Source organism: Cyprinus carpio, chromosome B2 (assembly GCF_018340385.1).
Source record: "Cyprinus carpio isolate SPL01 chromosome B2, ASM1834038v1, whole genome shotgun sequence".
Classification (NCBI taxonomy): Eukaryota; Metazoa; Chordata; class Actinopteri; order Cypriniformes; family Cyprinidae; genus Cyprinus; species Cyprinus carpio.
This window is the reverse complement of record NC_056598.1, coordinates 2,407,490-2,429,261: the sequence shown is the minus strand read 5'-3', so window position 1 is coordinate 2,429,261 and position 21,772 is coordinate 2,407,490. Positions and strand designations below refer to the sequence as shown.

The 21,772-nt window shown below is 38.2% G+C and overlaps 1 protein-coding gene across 2 annotated transcripts in view; it reads left to right on the top strand.

Moving 5' to 3' along the window:
- LOC109055006 (zinc finger protein 521) overlaps positions 1-21,772 on the top strand; it is a 79,856-nt gene that overhangs the window by 47,009 nt on the left and 11,075 nt on the right. For both annotated transcript variants that reach the window (XM_042717713.1, XM_042717712.1), the window contains exon 5: positions 18,383-18,514. In XM_042717713.1, coding sequence (XP_042573647.1) covers positions 18,383-18,514 — 132 coding nt within the window. The remainder of the gene's footprint in view (positions 1-18,382; positions 18,515-21,772) is intronic.

Sequence of the window (21,772 nt, the reverse complement as noted above, 5' to 3'; positions counted from 1 at the left end):
TAAAAACAATAACATTTAGATGCACTCAAGTCCTATTTAAGAAGGGCAAAAAACTAACTGCATGTAATATAGATTTAAACTATAATACATTTTTGTGGTAGTAAACATTCAATGTCTGGAAACATTGCATTCAGTTCATACCCATTCATATTATTTAAAAGTATATTATTTCCATAATAAGTACTTTCTTTAAATGTGTGCTGATTTGTACTTCTTCACCAGGACACAAAGCAACTGTTACACATGACTTGATATGTATTCTGTAGAGGTCTCTGTGTTTGCGGCGTTTCTTAGCTCTCTTAGCTCTCTTGTTTTTCTTATTGCTGTGGCCCCATGGGCTCTGCTGGTGAACAGGATGCTGATTAGTGAACTCTCTCATTGAAGTCCTTCATGATGCCCTCTGGCTGCAGTCATGGAACCCTGTGGAATGTTCCAGAGTGTTCTAATATGATTCAGGTGCTTCAAACCAGTGGACACATGCCAGATCTTTCCCAGCTCCCAGCACCATGGTTTATAACTCACCTGGCCTTACTTTTTATGTAAACCCCAGCACAATCGTACGTAGACGTCAATATTTTGGTAAGAGGTTTCTCTTCACCTGTTATCTTAGCCACTAGCACATTTTGAATTGGCTCAGCCTTCTTTGTCTCTTCTAACAGGGATTTTGTTGATTTAAGCTTGGCTTTTAACAAAAACGTTTTTTTGTTTGTTTTTTTAATGGATTATTTTTCTAAAAATCATCATTCATGTTCACCTGAAGAAAGAAAGTCATATTCATCTGGGACGGCATGAGGGTGAATTTTTTTTTTTTTGTGGAGTATCCCTTTAATTACAGAGGAGGTGAAAAATGAAAGTTAATATCATATAACCTGATCATATAATATTTTTATTATGCGTAATTTTCATTCAAGCAATTTTCTCAAAGTTTGCTAAAAATGTGTGAATATATGGTTCAATTGTGTGCATTTACATTACATAAAATAATAGTTAAGAAGTTACCCATGGCAAGACAACAGTAATCCATTTTAGTCAAAAATGTTTGTAATGTGATTTTCAGCATCATTAATTCCAATGCTATGAACATAATCATACATGTGAACAATTCGAATAGTGTTAGTGTGAAAATTTGGTTTCTTGAAAGTTCATATAGAGCCTAAAGTGCCTGCAGTTTAAGAAACGCCCATAAACAAAATAAATAAATAAGCTCCACTGATTAGTTTTGTAGCTGCATGGTGTTGAAATGCCCTTGAAAGACGACCATCAGCATTTCATTACCCATATTGCTCCCCGCCCCCCCCAACACACAGACCTTGAGACTCAAACCTGAAACACGCTTTTTGTTTTTGATAAATTTTTTTTACGTTTCTAATTACTAATTAACTTGAGAGATTTCTAATGTAGTCCTCCTTCATTGAGGTGCATGGAGGACAACAGATCATTAGCTTCAATAATGAATGTGGATGGGGCAGATAATGGCCTGTGATGTGCCCACACTGACAGCTGGATTCACAAGACAAAGGTTTGTGTGAAAAACAGCGAGGGGGATACAGAAGGAGCTGGGAGCTTCTGTTGCTCAGATGTTTTATATGTTGATGTGAAAGGTTTATCCATTTTTTTTTCTTAATAATTAAACAGACATATTTAGAAACGTTTCATTATTATTGTTGTTGTTGTTCATTATTATTGTTGATGGCAAGTTGACAGAATCATGGGTTGTTGTCAAAGCATCAGAGCTCAAACCAATCCTGCTAATCCAACACAGAGATCCAAATTAATTAGGTAGGAATTAGCAAAATCATCTACCATTATTTTTTTTCTCATCTGTAGACAATTAAAGAAGAAAATGGCTGCATGCTTGACAAATGGCAAATTCTTTAATTTAAAAATCACAGTTGTATTTATTTTACAGTTTCTTACTAGCACTCACATCTTCTAATGACAAATTGTGCACCTTGCAATTTCTGAAGTCCATACATGAATTAAAACATATCTGCAACAAGCATTTTTATTGTGTTTAGACATGAATTTAAGCATATGCATATAGATAGTGCACCTTGCAATTTCTGAAGGCCTTTGTTGTTGTAATATCTTTCATCTTAAAATATTCAGATCTACTGAAACGTTTAAACATTCCCCCAAACAAAACATTACTGTGGAAAAAGTGTATGTTCATTTGGGAAATCATTTAGAACTTAAAGTCATTTTCCAGGTTCACCAGCGTGGCATGCTCAGCATTTCCCATCATAAAGAGCATGAAGTGTTAATTGCAGTTTGATCTCATTAGTGATTAGAGTCATTTTGTTTGAGCATCTGAACTTCTCTGATGAAGACTCCTCTTCTCGCTTCTTAATGGCAGCGTTGCCTGCCGGTGTCTGCTAACTCTGCCGACTTTGGGGAAAGATGCTTACGCTGTAATGATTATTATCATTAAGACGTATGAAGGTGCCAAGCGTTGGTGACCCAGCTGTTCATTAAAGCAGGTTTTTTTTTGTTTGTTTGTTTTTTTTGTAGCCGGAGTCAGAGCATCCACCCATGAGCAGACCTCCACCCGCGCAGTCCATCTCTGTCCACATGACACCATTAGCTCTCTTCTTTGACCTCTACACAAGTCTTCTTCATGTAATATTATCAACATCATAATTTGTTCAGAATAAACATCATTTAATTGCATTTTTGTTAAACGGATTTGAATGGGAATATTTGCCCTGCCAACTCTGCTCTAAAGTATAATTTTAATTAAAAATGAAACAAATCTGTACTCATCTGATATGAGCAAGTTAGTTGAATAACTGCCTGTAGGCTATCTAATATCTATCTTGCCCTACTAATGGCCAAACATTTTTGAATTCAGTCTGTGCTTGTTTTTTAACATTTACATTGAATTTATGAATTTGGCAAACACTTTTATTCAAAGTGAATTGCATTGCATTCAGGGTATACATTTCATGAGTTCATGCATACCCCAGGAGTCGAAACCATGACCTTTCTGATGCTGGCACCATACTCTGCTGTTTGAGATACAGGGACCTCGTTAAAACACATTGCCAAGTTAAAAATAGATTTAGCAAATTCACCTTACGACCCGTGCATTCTTTGATTGCTGGGGTTTGTTTAGGTGTTTCCAAATAGAAAAAAAAAGTATCCAATTAGAACACTTTTTTAAATGTCAACTAACAGACTGTTAGATTCTGAAAAAGTGTAATTTTAAGTGTAATCATAAGTGGAGAAGAGCTCTATTTGAACTCCTCTGTCCATTATACCAACACAAGATTGCAATGCATTCTTACAACTATCCATGCATTTCTTAAAAAAAAAAAAAAAAAAAAAAAAAGGCTGATAAGAATAATATACTGTATGTACTTCTAAACTCCTAATATGTACCTTTAAGGTACTAATATGTACTATTTAGGGGTAAATAAGGTTCAATGATGCACCTTTTAGCTTTTGTACCTTTGGTTATGTACTTTAGGTTTATGCCTTTTTTTTCAGGGAGCTTTCTTTTGGCCAGACCCTTTGTCACCTTTTAGATAAACACATACACATCCTTCTACATGTGTAATACCTGTAATAAAAACTGATTAAGATGTTGATTAAGATTTAAATGACCATTCAGCAAAAGAGGATGATAAAAATAAGTATAAGTGAGGGGATCATAAAAGAAATATTGCAATATTATTGTGTGTTTGTCATATTACAAGGGTGTTTGTTATGATAACCCTGTCAGAGCTTATTTTGCTGTAATGGCTGTCTGTCGATTCACTTACATACCTGTCATGCGTATACGGTTTGCCATTCGATTCATCTCTCCTTTACTCTGGGCTGTATCTGAGACCGCGGGTCCTGACGCGGCCAGGCTGCCGGTTGTTTGCCAGCTCGTGTGTCCGTGTGGAATTGAGGTGGTATGAAAGCGGTGTCCCAAGCTGCCCGTTTGCTTGCCTTCATCAGCATTCCACCGATGAGAGTAATTAAAGCTCAAATTAATTCTGCTGTAAGCAGACGAGCCGCTGAATAACTGATATTGGAGGCACGATGATGAATGCGCCACATCAAGGGTGAAGCCCTGGAGACACTGCAGGAAAAAAAGACATCTCCTTTTGTCTGCTCTCATTTTTACTCTGGCTCAGTTCCATAACCTATAGTGAGCTGCCTTACGGCCTTCATGGGCAGCTGCCTTCTCAGTCCTAACTGAGATAAAACCTCAGGTTTAGAACGCTCTTATACATAGGTAGCATAGCTAATAAATAGTTATCGTGTGAAAAAGACTGTAGACTCACTTTACGAATGATTGCTATATAGTTTGAAGTCAGCGTTTCTGAGCTACTGCCAAAAGAGGCACATTGGAATTGACTCTATACTGAAGGAATAGAACACCATTCTTCCAAAAGATATTCCCTCATCCGGTGTTTTGATGATGTCTAACACATTGGTTCAAAATCTTCCATTGGGTTGAGATCTGACTATAAAGGCCATAACATATGACCCATGCCCAGTGGAGCCAACCCATGCCAACAAAATTCCCTCGACTTCATAAAAGAGCAATCGGATCCCCAAGAATTTCCTATAATTTATCACCCGTCTTTGAATATACTGTATGTTGTTCTGCATATATGTGACCTGTGCTGGCAAAATGAGTCACAATGAGCAAATTTTTAAAAAGTGAGTTATTTCTATTTTCTCATTCTTGTTAAAAGACCTTTAAAATGATGTATGATTGGTTGAAAATTGGAGGGAAAATGCCTGAGCTACATCCGTTGATAAGAGTAGCAAAGTCAATTTTAAGAAAAATCGAGTTAAAGTTTTCTGAAATTTCTGAAGCAAAATCACCAGCAACATTGCATCTTTTCCTCCAGTTCTTTTCTTAATAATAATAACAATATAGCTATTTTTTTTATTTTATCTTTGTTATTATAAATAGGAACAGATGCAAAAAGCGCCGGAAGCGCCGATGACAGTCAGCGTGAGAAGGAGCGAGAAAAGCTACTTCTCTCAGAAAATGTACAAATAAAGATAATTTTAGATGTTTACTGAGCATTGGGATCGCTAGACGAGGGCTTAATGAACTTATTTGTTAATGAAAACTTTAAAATCGACTAACATTGACATTTTTTCACTCTTTTTTCCTTTTTTGTGTAGCTCGAAATTAGCATTCCGACTCATTTTGCCAGCTCGGGTCACATATATGTTTTGTCTGCAGCCTGTGGCTTCCTCTATAATATCCAGTTGGAGGCACCTTACCCTGTTCTGCTGGAAAATTGTGACCAGATGGAGGAATTTGATTAAGCAGCAGTGGAGGACCAAATGATCTGTTGGATCCAGAGTCGGTCTGTGAGAGAGATCGTTTGGGGGGTGTTGAGTAGGAGTCTAAAATGGCCTTCTGGTGTGAGTGGGCCAGCCCTCTTTCCAGAAAGAGGCAGCCACTGGGGTGCAGTAATGTAGAAGCCCTTTTCCAACAGCCAGCTGGGCCTTTTAGGAGCTGCTATCCCCACAGCAGACACCCAGCAGCCTCTGAGCAGCTTGACTTCACCATATGTGGAGGTTTTTTAACGCTCCACCTGGTTTCCCGGGAGGAAGTTGCGCCGCTGGGATACCGGGAGCAGGTGAAATGTTCTTAATGCAGCCAGCAGTATGAGAGAACAGCCGGATGCGGATGACCTTGGAGGCTGTGCCTCCACTACAGGAACATGGCCAGTTGGATGTTTTACTCCACACAACCCATATCCTCATATCCAGATCTGTTTCTACTTAAAACACTGGAGATAAGAGTATAATTGCCCCCCAAACATACCCAACAGCATATAATCTCCCAAGACCTGAAGTGGGAACTCTAAATAGTCTCAATAGTGGAAAAGGCGCTATTACACAGCTTCTGAAAGAGTACTGAATGTTGGATCAAAACACGGCAAAGAAGAAGCATAAACAAGCGATCGTGTATGTAAGCAGATGCATATGTAAAATAATGCAGTCATCAAAAATTAACAAGAATATAAATCAAAACCGCCAAACATGACCTAATGAAATGTCAGTCCAGGAAGTGGTATAGGGCCATGCAAGATTTGGATGTGTTGATGGAAGTGATTTATTCCATCTATGTTTTGATTATCAATCTGAGTCTGATCCAGACATAGTCAAAAATGCGATTTCTCTGTTTTTTTTTTTTTTGTTCAAAATTTAGCTTTTTTTTTTTTAAATGAAACTTACCCATATTCAAGTGTTTATAAAACTGAATGCATGAAGCTAGAATAAAATGGCATTGTTTGTTTAAAAGTAGAGGCTCTGTTCTTTCTTTTCATGTATTACTATTCAGATATTCATACAACAACAACAACAACAACAACAAAAAAAAATATGGGGGCCATGAAATTTTCGTGAAAATTATCAAAAATACCAGCAGTGGCTGGTAACTAAAAAAAACAAAACAACAACAACTAGCGGGGAAAGAGTTATTTTCACTTTTGATGTGAAATTTCATTTAAATTTGCCAACAAAAAATAAATAAGCAAGCCCAGTTCATGTGACAAAAAGTATCACAAAAATAACAATGCATTACTTTCCAAAAAGAGTAACTAACTAAAAAGGTAACTAAAAAATGCAATACAACACACACGCAGCTTCCATATTAATGGAAATGGGCTAAAAAAAACAACACACACACACCCACACTAAGACCCTCTATGGGCTAAAAAAAACAACACACACACACCCACACTAAGACCCTCTAGCCGGCACTATATATTGTCTCCAAGAGTCTAAGTGGGAGGTTAGTTTGCTGGGCATGGGATTGACAACAGACCTTCTACAGGAAACTTCCAACAAGTTATTCTATTTTAATGCTCTCGCACATCAGTTCCATGCATTTAGGCTTTTGTGTCGGGCTGCAACAGCACACAAAATTCATAATAGTAATCACAGTACAAGTTAGAAATATAGCCGCAAACAGTTATGCACAAATGACTCATGTAGACTATATTGACAACAGCACACAAAATTCATTTATGCATTTAGCAGACAGCTTTTATCAAAGCGACTTACAGTAAATTCAGGCTATCAATTTTTATCTATCAGTGTTCCTGGGGAATCAAAAAAAAAACCTTACGCTATTAAACGCAATCCTCAACCAATTATAACACTATATAATTGAGAATACAATGGCCATGTCTCTTTTAAAAAAAATATGAGGTTATGAGTCTCTTTATGGAAGTATTATACCATGTACTATATTACAATATACAGAAATATTGTCCCTTGAGTTTAATTGGACAGCAGTACATTCAGTTCTGTCTGCCAACTTGACAAATGTGTTTTCAGTTTAATTAGGATATAAAGGTAATTTGGATATCTCAGATTTATTTGCAAATTCATTAGACATAGATTAGATGCACATAAAATCAAACCATTTTGAGCCATGGAATCAGAGGGATGAAAAAAAAATATTTCTATTCCTAATTCTAATCCAAATTTGAACTGTTGGTGCCACTAGAAGGTTTAAGGTTAGATACTCTAAAATGGCTGTTTGCCAGATTTCACAAGTTTTATGATATGGATCTATGGTCTTCCATAGTCTTGATGAAGAAGAATAAGAAATAGTTGCGTCTCCTGTGCATTTCATATTTATATTTGCAGTATGGCACATGTGACAAAACAGTGACATGGAATAGTTGTTTGTTATTGGGGTGTACATTAGTGAAATGATACTAGACACATCAAAAAGGTTCTGGCGAACTTTATCCAGTGTTTAGAACTCAAATGAGGCTGACAAAAGGCCTCAAATAATTTTGATTCATTTTTAAGAAGATATGAACCAATATATAATTTTGGATGTGGTCCAAAGTGGCTAATTGGCCTGTATCTTGTAAGCACATTGTCCAAACTGCACAAAACTTGGTACAGATGAAGAACAGGACATTCTGAGTACACATACCAAATTTAATCAATTTCCAATTACAGGGGCTGCTGCAGCAACCAAAGGAAGAATTGAACATTTGAACTGCGTTAACATTGATCATAAATTTGCATACACAAGTACTGTCGTTTTAAAATTCGACAGTTTTGGTTATTTTCCCTGGTTTTCTAAACAGCTAAACAGACTCTATACTACAGATAGTGTGAAATGCCTCACACCTCCTTCCACGCTCAAGGGAAAGTTGAGAGCTGTGCTCTTCAATAACTGCCTGGTTTGGTTTGGTTACCAAACTGGACAAAAATAAAGCTACAACAGATAGTCATGTGCAATGTTGGGGAGGTTAACGTGATTTATGTAATCTGATTACTTTTTAAGTAACTAGTAAATTAATGCATTGCTATTAAATTTACATTGAAATATCTAAGTTACTTTTTGCAAGTTACTTTTGCAAGTAATGCAAGTTACTTTGTTTTCCAATTTAGTTTTCTAAACAGCTAAACAGACTCTATACTATAGATAGTGTGTTATTTGAAAAGACTTCAACCTCCATTTAGGCCCAAGTGAAATTGAAAATGCATTAAGACATTGTAGATTGTATATAGAAAGGCTGTCTCCCCCATTGGAAGGCTGCATGAGTTCAGCGTACTTTGACCTCAGTGCGGTTTGTATTGGTATGTTTTTTTTTTTTCTTCTGCATGGTTTTCTTGACAGGTCTGGCAGCAGATCAGAGCTGGTTTTCTACTGGCAGGAGTCAGGGGAAGCTGATTTCCTCCAAAGCAAACAGTCAACTGAGTTGAGGCTTTTCACCGGACAAGTAGCACACGTGTTCATGAGCACATATGGAAAACGGATGACTGTTGAGTGGAAAATGGAGCTATTCACACAATCATCTTTATAAACCGACAGCAGTTCTATGAGAGTCTTGTTTTTACAGCTGTAGCCTCCATTGCATTGGATGTTTTGTGGCTTGTTCCTCTCACAGTGCCCATATTACTCTCCCTGATTAGCATCACATTGGACATACTGATCACGTGTACCCTTCACGTACCCCATCACCTGGAATTTACCAGGGTAATCCAGCCCTGACTCAAGCGAACTGTTTCCCTTGAGATGAGATGTCAGCCACTCTGAGTACACATCCAGTGGGAGTGAATTACTGAAGTCTTTTTTTCTCCGCCTGTGTTTCGTCTATAATTGTGTGTATGTGTGTGTGTGTGTGTATGTGTGAGTGTAATTGCAAGCGTAGAGGGAGCGTGTCTCTCAGTTTTGTGATTGTGAGGTGCAGACAGCAGCCCGAGGGTTCCCCCTCGTCTGTGTAGCCTCACACATCAATACAAACACACACACAACACATTCTCCCACAAGGGCGCCTAGCCTCAAAATCCCCCGCTAATGGAAGCACTGCAGTTTTCCGTCAAGTTTTCATGCACAGTTTTGTGTAAATGTGATGCCAACAGACATTTCCTTCACGAAAAAAAAGGAAAAATACTGTTCATCACGTCATTGCTGCATTTGGTTCAGTCTAAATTTATTATTTTTCACTATATTTATTTAAGCAATGTTAGCTTCTGTGTTTTCAGCAAGCACTCTGTGTGAAACAGTGTACAATCACCTCTATATGGTGAGTTACAGACAGCACTTTAGACCGTGTGTTCTTCTCTGCCCGCGCTAAACTTTACGGCTGTGTTGTTTGTTTGGGAATGGGGGGCTGATTGTGCATCGTGCTCCCGCCGCAAATGCTCCATTGCCGGCTGGCACACTTCGAGGAGTGTGTCCATGTTTGCGGTCTTTGCAGTTCCTGTCCCACTGTTGCTGAGGCATGGTGGCAATTGGGATCACGGGGATTACATTGAATATAGCACTCTCTTCGAGGCTCAGAAGCCTACACTGCGCTGTCTTCCCCTTTGAATGAGTCTATGCTCTTTCTCCCAAACACATGGAAATTTATAAATGTGTTTGCAGGCTGTTATTCACAAATCTTTTATATTGCGTTATATATTACATTCATAATGCAGTTTGCCTGCAGTTAATTCAGAGGAATTAAATGATGTATATCCGTCTGTCTTTGAGAAGTTAGATATATATTATGGACATATTGTATATATATTATTCAGCACAGGGATCGGAGATGGGCTCCCCTTTCTCCTCCCTCACTCTCTAATACAGTGATCTCTTGGGATATAAAATTCTCAAGTGAGAGCACAGTGTTTATCTCTCTTGTTCCAAGGAGGATGATGTGGTCAGCATGTCATTACTAGATTTGAGGAGTAGGTGGAGATTGTAACTAAAAGCATGCCATAGCTTTCTAATCACAACCTCCATGTCGGGACCTACTGTTTTTCTCTTTCTCCACACCAAGCTGTTGAGAGCATGGGTTTAACCATATTTCAGTCCAGCTCGTCAGCCCTTATTTTGTGAGGGTTTTTTTTTTTCTGTTTGGGGGGCTGAATGAGTTGGTCTATAGGGTGATGACTAGGTGGGACGCTTGCAAGCTATCTGTCCCCATTGTAGCACCACCTCTAAGGCCACAACATTCTCCAGTGGTGGACACAGGTCTCAGGGGCTGTTGGGCGGGAGGAGCCCCAGCAGTGTTCCAGCTCCTCATTCAGGGAGCATTGCTTCTCGTACTTACCCAGAAAATATCTGGAGTCAGAGCGGCGCTCCCGGCCTAAAGCTTCCAAGCAGAAGGCAGATCTGCAGACCATCATTCTCGCTAGAAAGTCTTCAACTTAAAGGTCCTGATGCCTATGGACCAGGACTTCTGAGGGAGGGCCCCTCTGGGGAAGAGTGGTGTACACCTCATCATATGGTGCCCGTCTCTCCTCAGTGCACTCAGGAGATCAGTCTGTCAACCTTGCCACCCTCTGTGTTTCAGGACACAGTGGTCTCAAGTGAGCACATCTCTCAGCATGTGCCCGGAAACATAGCAGTCCTGAAAGGCTCGCTACCTCCAAGGAGGTCTTTAGAGCAGCTAGGTCGACCTTTGCTTCAAGGCACAGAGCTAGCTCATCTAAATACACCAGAGGCCAGTCTCGAGAGACCGGTTCCCTTAGTAGATCCTCTGGCAGCATGGAAGCTTCTGCCAAATGTGTCTCACTGGGTCCTGCACACTGTAGAAAGAGGCTACAAGATTCAGTTTGGGTCTCATCCACCTCTGTTTAACGGGATGTTTCCCACTCTGGTGGGCCCCGAGCAGGCTCTGCTCGTAGAACAAGAAAGTAGACACTTTCTTGAGAAAGGCGCCGATCGAGGTGGTCCCTTCTCTCGACAGAGAGTCTGGGTTCTACAGCCGGTACTTCATCATTCCGAAGAAGGATGGGGGGTTTTGTCCGATTCTAGATCTGTGTTTGTTGAACCGCTCAGTCATGCGACTTAAGTTCAAAATGCTCACAGTCAAATAGGTTGTGTCTCAAATGAGGTCCAAAGACTGGTTTGTGATGATAGATTGGAAAGACATATACTTCCACATATCCAATGTAACTTCCACATATCTAATGCAACTCATACTGAATTACATTGATGATTGGTTGATACTAGCTCAATCAGAGCAGATGGCGGTTTGCCACCGAGATGTCGTTCTCGCTCACATGAAAGAGTTGGGGTTAAGACTAAACGCAAAGAAAAGTGTGCTTTGTTTAGTACAGAGGACCACTTATCTAGGTGTATTGATTGATTCAACCACGGTGCAGGCACGTCTCCTGCTCAGATAAAGTCAATCCTCACGGTAGTCAAGAGAGTGAGAGAAGGCCAGTCACTCACTGTGAAGCAGTCTCAGGGACTGTTGGGTCTGATGGCTGCTACGTCCAACGTGATACCTTTTGGCCTGCTGTGCATGACCCTTGCAGTGGTGGATCAGGACCAGAGGGTTCTCCCTGAGGGGCAACCTGCTTCGCATGGTCAAGGTCACATGGTGATGCTTACGTGCCGACATGTGGCTGAAATTTCCTGTCACAAGGCACAGTGCTGGGGGCTCATTATCATCACTTACGCTAATGATGGATGCCTTCCTCATGGGCTGGGGAGGCTGGATGCCATGGTATAGACGTGGCTGAGTCTTTGCCTGTACGCCTTCCCCATAATTGGTCTGTTCCCAGGAGTTCTGGAGAGAGTTTCCGGATTTGTCTCCTATTAGTAGCCTCGTTTTGGCTGGGCAAGCCATGGTCTGAGGAACTGGTAGCCCTACTCGATGACTCTCCATGGGAGATTCCCATCCAGCGGGATCTCCTCTTTTAGGCGGGGGTACCATTTTACACCCCCATCCGGAGTTGTGGAAACTGTGGGTGGGGCACAACTTGTAGCTTCCGGCCTCTCACCTGAGGTTGTTGAGACCATACTCCAGTCCAGAGCTCCCTCCACGGGTAAAACTGTTCTCCTTGAAGTGGATTGTGTTCATGGTGTGAAAATCGTCAGATGGTCCCAGTTAACTGCAGGTTTGGTTTAGTTCTGATATTCCTTGCAGGAACAATTCTTCGCAGGTCTGACCCCCTCCTCCTTTAGAGTGTTCGTGGTGGCCATAGCTGCTTACCACAACCCTTTGGGTGGTCAGTCATTGGGGGCAAAACCCGTTGGTACATGTTTCTTTCATTCTGTGAGGCCAGGAGAAGTATGGTAGTTCTCCAGACACTCAGGCTCAAAATGTGACCTGGGACGTTTTTACTGTAGCTTATTAATAAGGCAACAGAGTATCTTGCCATTTTTCATGTTTGTGCAGTCTGTAAATGTGACGGTTTAAAAGGTTTTTTTTTTTTTTTTTTTTTTTTTTTATGAACTACATGAGATATAGACAATGCAGGCAAGCATTGGCCTCATCTAACACTTTCATCTTAAGAACTGCAATGCCTTCTCTTGATATGACATTATTTTTTTGAATTGGTTCTATTTAGGTTTCACATATTCCAAGGTATTTGGTTTGCAGCAAAGCCATTATATATTCTTTTTCATTATTTATTCTTGTTATTCTTCATATGTATTATTTATACTTATACCTCATAAAAAATGTTTTCTCATGAGATCGGGCTAGAAAATCTGTCTAAGAAATATCTTGTTCAGTTATTTAATAGATATTGTTTGCATTTGAAGTCATTATTCATGCCTGTTTGAATCATGTACACATATTTGGACGCATTGCTACTGAATGCATTACAATTCTGTATTACTTCACCATAATTGAAGAATTGCAAAAAAAAAAAAAGGTCTCTGCCATTTAATTATTCATGGTTCAATAGTGAAATTATTTTATCTATAGCATTTTTTTGTTGTTGTTGTTGTCGTTGTTTTTATTGCTGTGATTATTCAAGAAAAAACATACAGGTATATCAGGTTTATGGAAATGTGTACAGAAAACATAAAATAACTTGAATATTTACTCGTCTTAATGCATAAACTATGCACATGGAATAATCAGTCAGTCGGGATGTATCACATTATGCTATAAAATAATTTTCATACATGGCTGCTTCAGGTCGCTGTATCTCTGGATGTTCTATAGCACGACACAATCTGATGTGTGCTGTTTAATATCCAGGGTGTAATCTCACAGGACCTGCTCCTCCGTGCCGTCTCATTTATTTGGCATGCTGCACAACAATCTGATTTGTTTGCTAATTGTGTCCTGTTCTTTATCTGATTGGTGCTCTTGCCTCTTTTGAATTGTGAAACTATGGCAACAGGCATCAGTGGGGCGGCTACAGAACATGCGAGCCAAAGAAAAAATCAGCCCTGTGCTGCAGACATTTCTGGTTTTGTATGGTTATTATCATCTACATGTGGAGGAGACATAATTTAAATCATTTTTAGATGCAGTGATAGTTACGTGAGATAAATCTGTGATTTGCACGCGGCTCTTTTGTCTGAATTCCTTAAACGTTCAAGCTTTTGTCCCATGTCTGATGCAGTAAATGTTCCCGAGAGTCCAAACGGCTTTTATTGAGCATGTTTGATGCAGGACTGATGTCAGCTCTGCAGGCATGTGGCTTTCATTCGTGTAATTATGTACACATCTCGCTTCTCATTTCTGAGCAATTTATTCTTGATTTCAATGCATCGGAATAACTGAACGGAAAGAGAAGGAGATAGTGAGAGAGAAAGGGCGGGCGGTGGGGAGGAAGTGTGAATCTGCTGTGTGAGGCAAGATACTGTCCCGCGTTGATTCATCACGTCTCCCTGCTGGATTGTGAAGGGCCGTCTAATGAAGTTCAGGCTGTCAGAATAAAGGGACTAATTCTGATTTAGCTGAGCTAATGAACTTCCTCTCTCCTGGTGTAAGCGGCTCATGGGGCGGCCGACAAACTGACGGAGAGACACTGTGAGATGAGGAAAGAAAGAGTGTGTGAAATGCTTATTTGGTGTATTGCAACAAAGCGTGTGTGCTCAGAAATGCTGCTTATGTTTGGCTTTATGTAGATCTAGCATTATAAACAAACATTAAAAATATATCTATAAATCAGGCACAAAATCACTTCACAAAAGCACTCCAAAAAAAGTATCAAAATTACTTGGCCACATGCACACTCAAAATGCACACTGAAAGGGAGTGAAAACTGCTGGTTGGGATTGTTTACCCAAAAAATTTTAATTGTGTCATCATTTACTCACCCTCATATCATATCTTTTGAAAAAACAGCATATGCTGGTTATATATGTCTTGAAGCATGGCTGCTGGTTTGAGCTGGTTTAATGACCAGCACCAGCTAAGAACCAGCTTTAACCAGCTCATGACCAGCTAAGGACCAGTTTAAACCGGCTCATGACCAGCTAAGGACCAGCTTAAACTAGCTCATGACCAGCAGCCATGCTTCAAAACATACTTAACCAGCATATGCTGGATATTTTTAACAGGGATTCCAAACCTGTATGAGATTTTTTCTTCTGTTGAACACAACAGAAGTTAGTTTGAAGAGTGTTGGCACCCGAACAGTTTCTGGTCCCCATTGACTATTATAGTATTTTTTATGGAAGTTAATGGGGACCAGCAACTCACACTGGTTTGGGACAACTTGGGGAAAGTAAATAGTGACAGAATTAGCTTTATTCTGGATGATTTTATTTGGCAAATATCCCAATTGTGAACTGTGAGAATTCTGTTTTTCATAAGAATTCATGACTTCATGACACTGAATCTAAGATAATTAATGTATTAAAATTCATCCTCCTACTCTACAATGGCAATATGCTTATAATTTTGATGGTCTTAAACACACACGTAGAGCATCTCCACTAATTTCAGACGGAGAACGTGGGAGTAAATCACATTATGTCATGTTCAGTGAGTGAGAAGAAATATTCTTTGGTGGTAGACAACTCAAGATGCTTTTCTCCCCTTTGTCTTCATTAGACGTGAAATGTCAACCTCGCATGCAGATCACATGCAGAAACATTACACCATTCATGAATCAAGTATAGCTCAGACCCATCATTAATCATCAGTGTTTGATTTGATAACGTTTTCTCTGTAAATTGACGCTATTTTCATCGCTGAATGAATAAACACAGGCCGGTCCCACATGAGCTGCTGAACTCATAAGGGAAATCACACACACGCACGGGAGGAGGAGGAGTCTGGGTTTCATTCCCAGGGCTTTAATCACTCTTAATGTGCCTCATTATGTATTAATAGATGCACAGCTCCCTCAGTGAGCTGTTCTCAGGTCAGTATCTGCTGCCCTTTAACTGCAGCATCACATGTATCCATTGCAGATCAGCCAATCTCAGAATGCATTGTAACAAACCTTTTATTTATGTTTTAAATAGAAATAACAATTTTATTCTAACTTTGTTAATCAGTCTTTGGTGCCCTCATGTGATCAGTGTGTTCATGTGTTCAGTGTGTCTTGTTCTGATTGGTTGTTTTAGTCATGTGTCTTGTTCCTCATTTGTTGGTTTATGTCATGTGACCCTTATTGTTTAGTTTTTATGGCCCTCATGTTGCCATTGTCTCTTGTTGATTATTGTTTGTGTAACCATCTGTTGGTGAGTCTGTTCATGTTTTTGCCAAGTCAAGCCTCGTTTATGTTATTGCCAAGCATGTTTTTGCTCATTGTTGGATTTGAATAAATCACAATTGGAGTTCACCACAACTCGCCTTCAGTGGAATAATCGTTACAATATGTTATATTATATTATATATGAAATAGTAATATTAAAAAAATGACATTATTTTGTTTATAATATTACTGTTTTTGACTTTATTTCTCGATCAAATGCTTTGGTGAAAACAAGAATCTTCATATATTTCTTATATTATTGATCCCAAACATCTGGGCAACCATGAGATATACGTTAAACCATTAGCATCATCCGTACAGATGAGCAGTTATCAAAGAACGACTGATGTAAATGTGTTCCTCTTGTTATGGCTTTTTTGAGCAATAAGGCAAAATCAAATGCCAGTAGAGTTACAGTGATATCTAGAGACCGTAATATCGTCTTAGGGGTTGGCTCTATTGTATTGGGCCAGTAAGCAGCCATACAGACAACATAAGAACCGCCCAGCATTGCCCTGACAGTCGCCCACATCACCCAGCATTGTGAAGGTGACTTTTGCACAGGCACACATAAAAAAAATTATAAAAATAAAAAATAAAAAATGAAGTTTTATGTGTGTTGTCACCGGTCTGGTTTTGTGTTTGGGTGCTGTAGGTGCGTTTGAAGATCCTGTCACAGTTCACTCTATGCTAAATGCCATCTGTGGCCACCTGTGCTAACGGCTCCTCTGGGGTTTGATGGGCTGCAGCTGCTCCCATGTGGCAGTGCAATCACATACGCTCACACAGGCCTTCAAGATCAGACCAGCTCTGATATCACTCAGAACATCCACTGTATGACTAACTGTGCTTTTAACACAGCTTATTTTCACCTTATAATTATTCCAGGGAGTCTCATTTGATCACATTGTAGCTTTACAAGTAAAACATGAAATATGTACAATAAATCAGTCATTTAGTCAGCATTGTCATATGTTGATCCAATGAGGTTATGACTAGGTTAGAATGTAATTGAGTTTACAGTTGTGCAGAGTGTAAAAGAAACTCATTCAAAAATATGTAAAATAATATTGTGATATTAATGTTGAATTTGTTTGCAAAATCAAAAATGCATTAAATGATAATACAATGTAGACACGTGCTTATTTTACCAACACTGAAAAGTAAGACGGTGAAATGTTGGTATCAAACATGGTATCAACTGTGATTAAATTTGATAAATAGAAACAAAATGAAATGTTGATTCAACCTTGATCCCTGACATTTATTCACCGGTGAAATGGCCACAGTGCATGCAGTTTTTTTGTTTTTTTTTAATTGCATTACACTGTAAGAAAAAACGTTAAAAATTGCTGAAAATTCCCAGCACCTTATACTGTTAAGTTTACAGCTATTTCCTTTAACCCTAAAATATAAACAATACAATGCATGATTCAAAACACCAGTGAAAAATCTTTTCTTAACAGACTTTTCTCAAGATTATAGCTTATTTTTCCTGGACGGACAATACTACATAATGGCAGGGGAAAACAACAACAACTACAACAAACATGCTTTTTATGTATTAATACATTGTTTATTAAAAAAAGTTTTCATGTGTTTGTGAGCTGATACAATTCCTATATTTGATTTGAGATACTATTTTTATTTTGTAATAAAGTGTTAGGTTATTATTAAATCAAAGGAAGTTTTCTGAATTTAAACAATAAAAAATCAAATGTATGTATATCAGAACCAAAAATATTATTAGTATTTTTTATCTGTTATGAATCATTTTTATTCTTTTAGGAAACATAAATACAGGAAACACATGATAATAATTCACTCAGTTTTAGTTTGTTGGAATTTATGAGTAAAGTAATACTAATTAAATTCAAAGGGAAAATTATAATTAATAATATTTGGACCATATTACATTGTGGTACAAAGGTATTATTATTTATTTATTTATTTATTTATGTTTATTTGTGTGTTTGTTGAGAATGTTGGTAATAAAGTATATACTTTTGCAAATCTTTATTTCAAATCCTGTAAATTATTAATCATATTGCCATCTTCTAAAAGTACAGATGACAGACGTGACTATTTAAATAATGAACAACTAATGATGTTTCAGTGTCTCATCTTTACCATGTTTTATAAGAAGAGAATTTAATATGAATGCTTAAAATATACTGCAAATCATATAGGCCCTGTTTCACAGACATGGCTTAGGTTAAGCCAGGATTAGACCATAGTTCAATGAGGACATTTAAGTAGCTTTTATAAATATGCCTTAGATTAAAACATTTGTGTGCGTCTCGAGGCAAAATAATAAATCTGACATATTTTAAGATCACTCAAGTGCAAGTTTCTTTCAGTTGAAATAGCTCAGACATGCATTTAAGTCTGGGACTTAAGCCTTGTCTATGAAACTAGGGGATAGTGTGCTTGCATTGTGAATCTTTCAGACGTTTCCAGTGACACAGGCTTGTGTTTGTGTTTTTCTGTCTTTTCTCAGAGGAAGGTCTCATACATGAATGTAAACTATGCAGTCAAACCTTCGACTCTCCAGCGAAACTGCAGTGTCACCTCATCGAGCACAGCTTTGAGGGCATGGGAGGCATCTTCAAGTGTCCCGTCTGCTTCACAGGTACATCTTTATGTGTGTGTATGTGTGCGTGTGTACTGCATATGTCAGAGAAACACTAAAATCAATCAGGCTTTTAACAATAACAACAGTCATAGTTGTTTCCCACATTTTAGAGTAATAGTAAAGTCATCGAATCAATGAAATAACCCTAATGGAAATATAATTTCATGCATTTTAATGAACACTGAGATATTTTTTTTTAGATCATGAAAAACATGAATTGAGTCATGTGTGTCGAGTCTTTGTCTGGGAGTGTGGTATTGTGACTGAGAGTGAGAAGAGCAGGACTGTATTAGTGGATGTTGGTGTTAATGATCTGCTCTGTCTCTGGATGTGAAGAGTGGGATCAGACCCTGTCCTGAGAGGAAAGCGTCTCATCTCTGGTGTCAGCAGGGTTAACTGTGCGCATAATGCAATCCCAGAGCTCACAGAGGCTGTTTGCTGCTCAGCGCACAAAGCTTACTTTCAGACTCTTTCAACTGTTGTTTAAATCGGGCTTTCACAAACACCTGGACGTTTATGATGGAGCTGCATTCAAACAATCACAACTGATAAAAGTTTGTTTAGGAACTGGATCATTTTGTCATCATTTACTATCTTTACCGTAAGATTAACATAAATTAGCAAATTTTGAAAAAAATATGGTCAGTGTTAAAATTCTGTGGGTCTGTGAGTAATTTTTACATTGTCTTTATATGCAAGTCAAAAAACTCTTCAAAAGAGAATTTGAGATTTGATCCAAACCAGCAAGCCCTGAAACGCAACTTTTCGTCAAAATTGGAAGCAAATTTATTTTTGAAATTAAACAAAGGTACAAAACTATATATGCACTTTTGAATTGTCAACCACAGCACCAAAACATCCAGTACATGGATAGAGCATAGGTCAACTCATTTAAATAAAACAAAGTTTAAAAGTTTTAGAAAAACAACAACAACATGATGAATAAATAAAACAGATAAAGAGCTTAAAATTACATTTCTAGTTTCTACAGCAGTTTTCTGTCATTTATAGCATTGCTTCACAACCTAAGCTCTTAATACTGTAGGTCTGTATTAAAAGGTTTATGCTTTTCTTCATGGAGAAAATGTTTCAGTTTGAGTTAGGCTGAGGGTTAACCCTAACCCTAACCCTAACCCAACAGTTTGAGAAGCCCTGACTCGGGAGCGATACAGAACTCTAAACCTTAAGCTGCGGCTTATACAAACACTTTATCTTGATGTATTTCTCTACTGCCACCACAACAAAATGCTTCAATTCTTTCTATTTCTCTCTGTCTTTCTATGCTTCTCTCATCCTTATTGATTTGATCTACTGGGCTTTTTTCATTTATTTGGTGTTGGCGCCTGACAGACAGGTCCCACCACGTCTCCTTCCGCGCTCATATTGATCATGCAGCAGACAGAGAGAGAGAAAAGAAAGCAGCTCTGTGAGGACGGCATCCACACTGCAGAAATCATGACAAACATATGACTACATGCATCACACAAACATCCCAACACTGATCTACAGGCGTTTTCACACTAGATCACATTTTGGATCATTTAATTTGTGCAGAAGTTATTTTCTGAACTCAGATTCTGTAGCCTGGGGTTTGGTTTGAAAGCTCTCCAGCGTCAGTTGCGTGAGTGTTTTCTAGCTCACCTTGCCAACAAGCAGGACAGATGCCCTGCAAACAAAGCAGTCCGTGTATTTTCATTGCTGTTTGTGTCTAAAGAAGTGGCCTTCAGCAGCACATCACTTTCTTTGCATTTCTTTTAGTGTGTTTCCAGCAGAGAGGTGCAAAAACACCATTCTGTACTTGTTCAGTTTTGGTAGTTAAAAAAACAAAACATCCTCCTCTTGAGTGGTTATTTATACTTTATACACAGCAGTAAACAGCCATTTTTTTCTTTTCTATTAATATATTTTTACAGTTTGTTTTAAAAATATATAATTAAAAACATAAATATATATTTTAAAAGCATTTGAAAATGTATTTTGCCCTCCATACATTTCTGTCCAAGAAAATACATTCACAAATGTCAGAAACACCTTATTTGTAGTCTATAATACATGTGAACATATACAGTGGGGCTCGAAAGTTTGGGAACCCTCGCAGAATCTGTGAAAATGTGAATAATTTTCAAAAAATAAGAGAGATCATACTAAATGTATGTTATTTTTTATTTAGTACTGTCCTGAGTAAGATATTGTACATAAAAGATGTTAACATTTAGTCCACAAGACAAAAAGAATTGCTGAAATTATTAAAATAACACCATTCAAAAGTTTGTGAACCCTTGGTTCTTAATACTGTGTGTGGTTACCTGATGATCTGCGACTGTCTTTCTGTTTTGTGATGGTTGTTCATGAGTCCCTTGTTTGTTCTGAACAGTTAAACGGAGAACTGTTCTTCAGAAAAATCTTTAAGGTCCTGCATATTCTTCAGTTTTCCAGCATCTTTGCATATTTGAACCCTTTCCAGCAGTGACTGTATGATTGTGAGATGCATCTTTACACACTGAAGACAACTGAGGCACTCAAACACAGCTATTAAAAAAAGGTTTAAACGTTCGCTGATGCTCCAGAAGGAAACACGATGCATTAAGAGTCGGGGTGTGAAAACTTTTGAATTTTAAGATCAAGGTAAATTGTACTTAATTTGTGTTCCGGGAAACATACAAGTATGGGCAGAACTAAATGGAAAAAAATTATATTTAAAAAATATAAGAAAAACAACAAAATAGAAAAATCTTCATCGTGTTCAAAAGTCATTTAGCCTAAATGTAAGTTACTGAATCGTTTTTCATTTAGCCTAAATGTAAGTTACTGAAGACTGCTGGAAATGTATTTTCTCAACCCTGAAATACATTTTAAAATATACTTTGGTATATGAAGGTTTAAACTAAATATATTAAAATATATTTTAGGCAGAAAAAAAAAATCTGCATGGGTCAGAGTCAGATATAATGTATTTCATGTATAAAATGTAAAACACGCCTTTGGGGACTGGAGCTGAAACTAAAACAGTCAAATCTAGTGTGAAACCAGTCTGAGACCCGAGTCTCATTTACGCTCTTCACTGAGTAGGAAATGATGGCCTCTAAATTCAGCTCGTTCTGTCAGGCCTCTACAGGCACAAATAATGATCGCAAGTAATAGGATTTCAATTCACCAGTGGAAAATCTGAAATTATACACAGTTTTATAGCATTATTTCAAGACGACCAGTTTTAATAGAAGCGTTTGTTTGGGGACTGCAGCCTGAGAGAGTGGA